Source organism: Fragaria vesca, unplaced genomic scaffold (assembly GCF_000184155.1).
Source record: "Fragaria vesca subsp. vesca unplaced genomic scaffold, FraVesHawaii_1.0 scf0513057, whole genome shotgun sequence".
NCBI classification, from domain to species: domain Eukaryota; kingdom Viridiplantae; phylum Streptophyta; class Magnoliopsida; order Rosales; family Rosaceae; genus Fragaria; species Fragaria vesca.
The window spans coordinates 1-11,255 of NW_004443438.1; the positions used below are offsets into that span (position 1 = coordinate 1).

The 11,255-nt window shown below is 38.7% G+C and overlaps 1 protein-coding gene across 1 annotated transcript; it reads left to right on the plus strand.

Annotated features, from left to right (window-relative positions):
- Positions 1-4,358: 4,358 nt before the first annotated feature.
- Positions 4,359-9,603, plus strand: LOC101292763. Its single transcript, XM_004309727.1, has 3 exons — positions 4,359-6,017; positions 9,048-9,138; positions 9,228-9,603. Exon 1 carries the CDS (start codon positions 4,360-4,362, stop codon positions 5,977-5,979), a length of 1,620 nt encoding a protein of 539 aa, XP_004309775.1. The 5' UTR covers position 4,359; the 3' UTR covers positions 5,980-6,017; positions 9,048-9,138; positions 9,228-9,603.
- The last annotated feature ends 1,652 nt before the right edge of the window (positions 9,604-11,255 follow it).

The window sequence follows — 11,255 nt, forward strand, 5'->3', positions numbered from 1 at the left end:
AAACAAAAATTTAGATAACATATTATTCACATAATCATTAATCATACATACAAAGACAAAGAGATATATATATATATATATATATATATCTTTAAAAATTATACACACAAGTTAGATATATATACAAACATAATACTATATAGTTTTCATGCATATATAATATTATACGTACGTACAAACATATTATACACACATATCTAGTAATTATATTAAGCATACAAGTAAGCATTGTCACATCCCGACCCTTAAATTTTTACCTTATTTACTAGCTTAATTTTAATAAGAATTTTACCATCTCCGTCATTGAGGAAATAGTTTAATTGGTCCCTAGAGGGGTTTCGGGGACGATTATATGCGGAGGATTTTTCGTAGGAGAAAATTATGACGACGGTAAAAATGGTAAAATTTTAGCTAGTAAAAGGTAATTTTTATTAGGGTATTATTTTGGGGTGTAATGTTTTTTAGTGGAGTTGGGTATATTATAGGCTTGGACCGGTTTGGGTGGAGGCCCAAAACCCACTCTTCTCTTCTCTCTTTTTCTTCCCGGTTTTCCTCTCCCCCGAGTCCACCCGCTGCCCAACATTCCGACCGCTCGTCCGCCGCCGTCCGGCCGCCTGGGATTACCGCACCGGTCCCGTTCGGTTGCCCTCCGACCCAGCTTCCATTCTAGGCCGGTGATAGCCGCCCTAGCGCCGCCGTGAAGGAGCGCTCTCCCCCGAAAGGTGCGACTGTCGTGTTGCTTCACTCGCCGGAACTCCCTCCTCCGGCCACCAATCCGGGCAAGCTTGGTATGGTTTTGTAGGTCTCCAACCCAGCTACCTTGCCCTAAAAGGACTCACTCCGGTTCGCTTCAGGTAAGAAGAAATTTGAGGGCCTTTTGTGTTGTTTTGCTCGATTGACCTAGTTAGGCTTGGAATTGGTGTTTGTGCTAGTTAGGAATGTTGTAGAGGGAGTTGAGAGGAAGATGCTGTTAAAATTTGGTGGGCATTGGAGGTCGCCCGAATCGGCCTCCGGCCGCCGCTGCCGACGGGGCTGGCGCCGGCGCCTGTTGGGAGATTTTAATGTTTTTAAATGTGGAATATTAAGAGGAGTGTATTGATGTAAATTATGGAATTTTCGGATGAGTTTTGAATAGGTTTGTGATTTTCCGAAGTTTGGTATTTTTAGCGGTTAATTAATGTAGAATCCGGCCGTAGGATTTAAGTCGTTGTTCTGGGGAGGTTGTAATTACGGCTGCCGTTTATGGTATTAAAGTTGGATCGTTTCATTTTAGGAAAGGCGAAGTTGGGCAAGGATGAGCGTACGTGGTTGCGGCTCATATTTAATTTTGCCTATTTTGTTTAAATATTGGATTTTAGTTGGGAATTTAATTATATATTTGTGCCAGGGTTCGAGAAAACCTCATTAGAGTGGCGATTTGGATTTCGTCGGGCTTATGCCTAGAGTTGTGAGTGGACCTTTGTTTTAATTGAAAAGCATGCGATGAAATAATTTGTTGATTATTTATTTTTCTTCTGATGAGACTTTCTGATTTCTCGGATATTTGGCAATTTTCCTCCTTTGGAGAGTTCCTGGAAATGAGATTTTCGGTGGATATATTTGTTGGATGTTTATGTGAGTATAGTATGTATATATAAATGCTAGCTAGCCATACATGTTTGATCCGTCATAATGAGGTAAAATATCATTATGGCGTGACGTGAGTGTTAAACACAAGCGTAGTAGCCCTATATGAAAACTATTTTCTTATTTGGTTTATTTAGGTTTTCATATAGGGAGTCCACATGTATATACACTCGTGCTTTTTCCGCCATACTGAGGTACAATTCCATTATGGTGTGACGTGAGCGTTAGACGCAAGCGTAGTAGCCTTGTATGAATTTCTATTTTTCTAATTTGTTCTTAGAATTCATACAAGGAGTCTGACGAGTGTAAATACATACACTTATATATGTTTATATATAGTTTAGCCTGAGTGGCTGTATTTCTTTGAGTTATGGAGACTAGCCGGAGCTAGTCATGAAATTGCCAGTTTTTGTGTTGAGCGCTTTTGAGCTGTCGTATGCAGTATATTTTCTTTGGAAATTAAAATGGGGAAGCATAAATATTTTTATTAATTTATTTTTGTCCACTCACTCTAACGTTGTTAAGTGTTTTCCCCTGGCCCTTTTCGTTTTAAAAATGTCCAGCTTGCATGTTAGCTTAGTCGAAGTCGAGCGTACATAGAGATGAGGCATAGTCATCATATAGCTTCCGCTTGTTAATTTATTTTGTTTCCTTTCTTCCTGTTAGAGTTGCTCTGAACCTATAAATGGTTGGATGTGAGATTTGTTTAGATTAGTAAATTTTGGGTGGTGTTGTGATTTGCGGAGCACAAAGGCTCCAGGAGTAGAGGATTATAAATGGATTCTTTTGAAGTGCATGCAAATATTATTAGGAAGGGTTGTCCATTTTCAAGGGAGGTTATGCCGATTTTTCGGTAAATTTTCCTTGGAGGTGGTCCCTGCACGACTTACTCCCGGTTTCAGGGTGAAATTCGGGGTGGGTCGTGTCAAACAATCCATCAAAATTAGATCGGCAAGTCGCCGAAAGTTCGCAGAAAATATGCCTAAAAGAAGAAAGTAGATATATTAATTAAAGTAGTTACATATATACCAATTAGCTAAGAGATCGAGATCGAGATCGAGGCGCGCAGCTCTTTAAGATCGATCAACTTCATGAAGAAAAACTTCCAAAACTAGATTTAGATTGGATGAATATTCCAATGAGGGGGAGGGGAGCTAGACCATGCCTTTCTTCTGCGGTCTCTTCTGGGCGAAAGGTGTATAAATGGATGATGTGTAAACTTAGCCGACGGAATATTCCGTCGCCTAAGAGAAAAGGATTTGGAAAAATATTCGTTCTGCTTTGTGTCAGGCAATAATTCAAAATCATAGGCGACGGAATATTCCGTCGCCTAAGAGAAAAGGCTTCGGAAAAAATATTCGTTCGGCTTTGTGTCAGGCAATAATTCAAAATCTTAGGCGACGGAACAATTCGTCGCCTAAGAAAAGAAAATTCGTCTCCCAAGTACATCCTAACCGACAGAAACGTCTTCGTCGCCCAAGAAAATTTCGGACGACGAAAAACTGTTCGTCGTATAAGAGTGATATACTGACGGAACAATATTCGTCGCCCTAGAAAATCTTAGACGACGAAATCATACCGACGGAAGGTATTCGTCGCCTAGGGTTACTAAGGCGACGGAACCTGGACGACGAATGGTGTTTTGTCGTGTAGGAAAATCCTAGTCAACGGAACACGTGTACAGTTATTTTCCGTCGCCTAGGATATCTTAGACGACGGATGCGGCATCCTAGACGACGGTTCCTCTTCCGTCGGTGAAGAGTTACTTAGCCGACGGAATTATACTAATTTCGTCAGCTAAGTTGATACTTCCTGTAGACGTCATTGGGTCTTATGTCTGATTCGATTGAAAGTTGAGTCGTTGCTAGAGTATAGAATGTTATATGCTTTCTAGTTGTCATATCCACCTTTTTGGATGTAGCTTTGAGGTTGTTTTTTTCAATTCTTAGACGTAGTTTGATTTAGCATAGCTATGCATTTGTATGGTCTTCGGACTATTCATGTTTGACCTTTTGGTCGTCATGATCTTTGATCTATGGATATTTCTCTTTTTCCCTCAAAAAAAAATATTCTTCTACCAAAAACCAACCCTCAATTTCTTTTTTCTTTTTGCGTATAGATTAAGGAAAATTCAAAATATATTGTTACCTCACTCCTACAATACTACATACGTAAATGATGGTATGAAAGCGGTGGAACTATTGTATCTTTGAGATCAAATGATTAATAATTTGTTGGCGTAATGTACTCTTGCATTGAAGTTGTAATCTACTCAGCTCCACAGTTTTGTGAAATCATCGAGTAATGAAGTTTAATTAAGTCGGTTTGACATTTTGGTTGCCCAAAATTCATCATCGACAATCGTAGATTGAATCAAATGAACTCCAAACAAATGCGTAAATTACATAGTAGTAATCATTTTAATGAATTCCTACTTATCCACAATGTAAGCGATGTTGCCGTAAGCGATGTTGCCTAGACTGTGTCCAACGGTCCAACAACCAAGTCTCTTCGCATCGATGAACTCATGAAATACGAAATCATGAAATACGAGCTTACCAAATCATCCAACATTTCAAAATGTGAAATATGGATTGGAAATTAAAAATTGCTTCCAAAACAAAAACGAAAAAAAAAAACAAAAAAAGTCTAAACTAAAGCTTAAACCCTACCAAAAACCCTCGCGACATTTGGACCCAAAGAGTGCCGGAAACCAAAGAGCAGGGAAATCAAATGCCTCTCTTCCACATCCCCTCCCGCTCCGTCCTCAAACCCCACCACCACCACCGCCACATCATCCGTCGAACCTTCATCGACACCACCACCATAAACTGGGTCCGCGACCGCGGCCTCGACCACGTAGTCGAGCGGGAGAAAAACCTCCGGCCAATAATCAACATCAAAAACCTAATCAAATCAGAGCCCTCCAAATCCCTCCCCATTTCCATCCTCACCAAATCCCGCCACTCCCTCCAAATCCCCACCCGCCCCGTCAACTTCGTCCGCCAATTCCCCTCCATTTTCGAGGAGTTCCTCCCCGGCGGCATCCCCGGAGGCATCGCCTCCGTCCAGCCCCACCTCCGCCTCACCCCGCAGCTCCTCGACATCGACTCCAAGGAGCATCTCATGTACCAGAGCCACTCCTACACCCACCAGGCCGCCGATCGCCTCTTCAAGATGCTCATGCTCGTCCGCTGTAACAGACTGCCGCTCAATCTCATCGAGCTTTTCAAATGGGATTTGGGGCTCCCTGAGGACTATGTGGAGACCATCGTGCCGGAGTTTCCGGATTACTTCAAGGTTGCAGTCGGGAAATACGGGCTGCTGGAGCTGGAGATGGTGTGCTGGAGTGATGAGCTGGCCACTTCGGTTATGGAGAAGAAGAACAAAGCGGCCAAGGGGATGCCTGTTGCGTTTCCTATGCAGTTTTCGAGAGGGTTTGAGATGGATAAGAAGATGAAGAAGTGGATTGATGAGTGGCAGAAGCTGCCGTATGTGTCTCCTTATGAGAATGCAGCTCATCTTTCTTCTCAGAGTGACGAATCGGATAAGTGGGCCGTTGCGGTTTTGCATGAGCTGCTGCATATTCTGGTGCCCAAGAAGACTGATAGGGAGAATATTCTGGCTCTCGGTGAGTATTTGGGGATTCGGTCGAGGTTTAAGAGGGCATTGCTTCACCATCCGGGGATATTGCATGTTTCAAGCAAGAACCGGACTTATACGGTTGTATTGAGAGAAGGGTATAAGAGGGGTGCTATTATTGAGAATCATCCGCTGATGGATATAAGAAACGAGTATATTCACCTCATGAATGCTGTGAAGGAAGATGGTAAAGGGGTAAGTCCTAGGGAGAAGAGGAAGAGGAAGAAGGGAGTTGAAGATCCTATAAGAGAAGATATAGACGAGGACGATGATGAAAATGAGGAAGAGGAAGGGTACTTGTGTGACTCATCTGATGCTGAAGTTGAGCATGATGAGGTTGACAGTGAAGACAATGAAGAAGAGGATGAAGACGATGATGAGGATGAAGAAGAGAGTATGAGCAACATTTGGATGAATGATGCTAATACTAGAGGAAGAAGAGCTAGGAAATCTAATTTTGATGTCATGACACCTTCCAGAAATGCTGGAAGAGGAAGTTCAGGTCAAAAAAGAGCCTGGAAATCCGATAATGCTGAGAGAGGGGGGTCAGGTGGACAATACCCTGGTAGGAGAGGAGAGAGAGTCTCACCTGATACTTCTAGAACAACACAATCTGATGTTAGGCATAATGTCCGCCAGAATACAACAGAAGGATCTAATCTGTCCAGAAGCAGGGTGAGGTCTTCACCAGACAAGAAGACTTATATTTAGAGAAAGTCGGCTGGTTTTCTGCAACAACATTCTGATAGGTTTGTCTTATGTTCTAGATACTACCTTGTTATGAGCTTGGAAATATATTTGCCTGCTTAATATTTTTGTGATTGACTGTGGCTATTTCATTTGACCGATATGTTAATTCATAAAATTAAAATCATTAATAAGTAAAAACTGATATATCAAGTAAGATAAAGTTAAAAATCTCAATAGATACTAAGCAATGGCTAGGAGAAAGTTATTGCCTGTCTGATAATTTAGGAGTCCCCCAATCCACTTTCCAGGGATCATATAGTAACATAAATGGGTTAAACATCCACTTATTCTACCAGACAAAGTTTCCCTTCTTTCGCCATTGCTGTAAATTGGCATGAAGCTGTATAAAGCATGAGGAGAAATAATTATGGATAATAGTGTAACGGCCTATGGCCTAGGAACATGTAGGGAAATATGAACAGTTGGTTGAACACTAGGATATGTAGAAAGATCCTCTAAGAATCATTTATATATTGATTAGTATTCATGAGTCGTGCAGTGTTCCTATTGTTGGTTAGAAATCTCATCAATAGGACACTTCACTGTTGCTTTAGATGCAACTCTAGGTGTACATCTCTCTGGGAGATTACCATGCCTAAAATGAATACGCTTTAATCACTGGACTTTTCATTATAAATGCATTTCCTTCTTGTTGCAAAACAACAGCAACAACAACAGATGAGCCAAAGGATCTAACCCTGAGCAAAGAATTCACAAATGTCATTTCAGTGTTTCTCTAAATGTCTTTTTGAAATCCAAACAGTTCGTCCTAACATTTGCTTCCTCAGGCCTAGCATTCCCAGTCTTCTCACTAGCTGCCTTTAGTAAATCACCTTTCCTTCTATGATAGAATGGGTTTGTACGTGATTTGTAGGTCTGTTGGATCATGTAGAATAGACGTCTAACCTCAAAATTAGATAAAAACCTTTCCTTCTTGAGGTGCAATTTCTCTGGCCAGTTGTTACTATTTCCTTTCTGTAATGAATTGTCAGCCTATGTTGTATTGGTTTTATAAGGTGGAATACATAGGACAAACTGTGTTTCCCCCTACTGAGGGAAACCTAAAGCTCTTCCTCAAGAAGTTAAAACAAGTAAAATACACATTTCTTAAGTAGCAATGGACAAAAATGCAAAAGAACTCCATTGAATGAAAAAAGGGGCAAATGTAGAAAGGGGGTTTCAAAATAGGGTTTGAAGGCATATAGTCTTGTGGAGTGGGGATAGACGGTTTGAAGGCACATGATCTTGTGGAGTGGGATAGACGGAGAAATGAATTTGGGAGGCCAATGGTATTTGGTGGTTCACAGGGTTTAATTAGGTGATACTTTTGTAATCTTTTTCATCTACATTGGTAGTAAATGTGTCCAGCAGAGTAAAACATAGCAATGGAGGCCTGGTAAGTGGAGGGTTGTCAGTTGAGACAGAAAATGCAGGATATCTATCTTTTGCACTTAGCTAATGGCACTATATTTTCCATGTCATTGGATAAGCAGAAATAGGACATCCTTTAATTATTTCAGGCAATTGAAGATTGGCGAATCCAAGTGTTTTCTTGTGGATTACTATCGAGAAAAGTTGAAGATACTCGTTCTCTAAAAAGATTCATAAAAAGATTCATTAAAGGACGGGTGGATGTGGGTGTCTTTGTTTTTTTTTTCTTTTTCCTTTTAATTGCTCAAGGATAATTTAGTTTATTTAAAAAGAAGCAAGAAGAACTGTAACACGACTTACCTAAACAAAATTTTATTGATGCCACAATCTTCTTTGGAAGAAAAATAACAATGTCCATAGTCTTGTTATATCAAACTTGAATATCTGAGATTTAAGAGAGAAAAGGATAAATAATATATAGTAGAGGGATCAGAGTTGTAGATTATGAGATGTATGACTTATGAATTGAGGGTAAAAACTTCAAGTTTGCCTAGTAATGAAGCTTACAGATTGTCATATAGATGCTTGATTAAGCATGCCTAACATTGTAAAGCATATGCCTATCGAGATCCCCTATATATTAATGACTTGATTAGAACCATGCAAAGGTTGTCAGGCTATGAGAAGTCACCATTTTTTGCCATGTTTGTCATTGCTTGTTGAAAGCTTATCAAGCAAGGTGCAGCCTGTTTGGTAGATTAAAAGATATCTGCTTTTCTTATGTTTTCACTGATCCTGAGACCTGACTGCAATTTGGTAATGCAGCAGAAAGCTAGTTTTTCATTTCTTCTTCTAATGAAAGGGGTTGATTGTTTAGCGAGGTTTTGTAACTTTCCGAAATCAAAGATATTTTTTCCCATACCTTTATGCTGTTAGTTTTCCTCTCCTTCTCTGTTTCTGGTCCAGTCTTTCTAGGTTTTTGCATCTTCTTTCTTGTTGGTGGAGCTCTTTCTTGGAATAGCATGGCCCAGCTAACATTAGTTTGGGTTTTGTTTCTTTTCATTATCCACTATCGCCTTCTTCTTTATTTTCTGGGGTGTTGAATTTATAACTCACTTGTCTCAATTCACTCTTCAAAAATCATCTCGACTTTCGAACAAATATTTTAGGTTCTTCGAGTTTTTTTTTTATAATGTTTATTCTTTTACTTTGAGTTTCTTGATTGATTTTTTGTTTGTTTTATTTTCTGGTTATTCAGGTAGTTCTTTTCCAAGTAATCATTATACAGACTTCGCTGGTGGCAAAATGATTATATGGTCCAGTTGTTTTGTTTCCAGCAGCACACAGATTAGAATCTTGTCCACATTATAAAATACATCTGGATAAAATCGTTTATAGCAACATTACAAGTTGTCCACAAATGCATTTGATGTGCCGAGCAATAGTTTGTTTTTCTAAACCTAACATTATTTCATGTTGTTTGTTCATATGACTTGTTTTGTTCACCTTTGTATTTTTGTATAAGGTATTTTGTTGCCTTTGATTACTTTTGACTGCAATAATGTGCTCTTTTTCCTGCTTATGTTTTGATAAATAAATTCATGACCAGATTCTCCTCTATCTGCTAATTACCTGATATGCTTATGGCATTATTTCAGTTGGCATGTTGTCCGAGAAGAAAACCACATCCCCAAATGTGACAAAGAATACTGGAGGACCTGTGAGCTCAACGAAACTTTATCTCCAATGGTAGTGAGAGTCTATTCAGATATCAGTTGTAGGGGTTCCACCGTTTAGTCATTCGTACTGATAAGTTTTTTTTTTCTTGTTTGGGCAAGTGTGCATTCTCTGATACCGTAAGTGGAAAGATGAGGGAGACCAACATACAAGAAATGATCCCGAGACCAAGAAATGGAGGATTTGAAAAAGTGGTTGGCTGCGAGGTTAACGAGACCATCATTCTGGAGTCTTGGATATTTTGATGTGCACATATATTTATTAGTTTTGTTTAACTTTTAGTTGTTGTAAGCCTCCAAACATCAGAAAATGCATCTAGAGTCCTTACCGAACAACTTCAATAGATCATGATGACTACAAATGTTTACAAATTCTTATATCCTTTGTCTCCGCTCCCTTTGAGGCAGCGAAGAAAATTTGCATTTTGCACCACTATACTTTGTTTCATGGTAATTGTGCATTTGCAGTGTTTTGTGCAAAGGTTGGTTTCTTATGAGAACTCTTGCCATTTCCGGTTGGTTACTATTGTCTAATCAATGCATGTAAAAATAACTAGCAAGATTGCCCGTGCGATGCTGCGGGTGACATTTCTTTGTTGTGATAATAAATAAGAGACATAAAATAGATGTGAAAATGATTTCACCATAATATTTGAACTACACAATATCAATTAGTCCAAACCTATACAGACTATTCTTCATCAGACAATGAAAGATAGAGGTGCAAAAGTAACCTACATTTACTTGTAGGAAAATGCAATGTTTAACAATTGTGTATATATACACAAAAGGAATGCATCCTTTGTACATTATAGTTACCAATATTGTTTGTTGTCAACTAACATATGATAGCAGCAAGAATCTTAAATCTTGCTGTTCAAGAACCATTATAAAATAAAAATAGCAGCAGACTTCAAAAAACAGAAAAGAGACTAAAGGTTGTAGCTGCTATTCATCCTTGCTTTGTTTTAGATTTGCCCTTGCTTCTTTCTCCCTGTTAGGTGGACGTTGAAATGAGCAAACACAGAATTATTGAAGGGTAAATACATACTAAAAAGGTCAAAGTGAAGTCAATGAGGATGATGAAGTTGTGAATTTTATGATATGGGAAGATCGATGAGATATATATAGAAGAGGAGTGATGTTGATATCACTCGTATCAATGAGGATCAAAAAAATAAAAGATAGAAGGATCAAAGAAATGCTTGTTACCTCTTCGGCTTCTTGGCAGTCACTTCTTTTAGAATCTCACTGAAAGTGTTCTTTCTGGGTTTATGCTGGTTTTGTGGTCTTGTTGTTTGTAGAACCTCTCCTACAATATTCCCATAGTAAGAAGTGAATACCGACAGAAAATAATTCTATACCAAGCAATCTGATCATGGTATGTCATGTCCTCGCTATAGCATAAAAGAACAGAAGAGAGCCTAGAGCTATTGATGCTAACGAAGGGAGCCAAAGCCCCTTTTCAATTACTCTATAAGCATCTTGAATCTAACACAGTAGCGTATCAAAAAATGGCTAAATAAGAACACTATCAAGTAACATTATCGCTTTCAAATTGGGCAATGAATTCAGCTATTCAAAATTTCAGCATACCATCGAAGCAATTGAGCTTATACTTACATCCATCATCTCTAGTTTCTAGCGAGCTTTAGTTACCTCCTCAATCTTGTATTCTGGTGGCATACAATAGCAATAAAAAAAAAAAAATCAGAGCCTTGAAACTCATGAAAACAAAAAACTAATCCATGAGAAATCAAAGTAAACTCATAAAATTAATCCAATGATTCAATTAATTTTCAATTGATAAGAAGAAACCAAAATACAAAAAAAAAAAAAAACACAAATCTAAAACCAATGATTACCTTTGGTTAGTTTTCTGATCAGGACTCTAGTTCGTGATATAGTCATTTGGCTCAATACTCTAAATTCTAATATCTCTAATTCCTAAGATACTGATTAGTGCTCTAAAACACAAACTAAACAATTTTAATTTGGCTCAGATAGCATTTTTTTAGTAGAAAACTAAACTAAACTTGAAGACTAAACTGATCAGCTTAAACTGTAACATCCCGGACCCAATTTTACCTATTTACTAGGTATTCCACGAGTTACTGATGAATTTAACCG

What these genes read in the sequence shown, in the direction of transcription:
- LOC101292763 (XM_004309727.1), top strand. Translation starts at nt 4,360, where the DNA reads ATGCCTCTCTTCCACATCCCCTCCCGCTCCGTCCTCAAACCCCACCAC.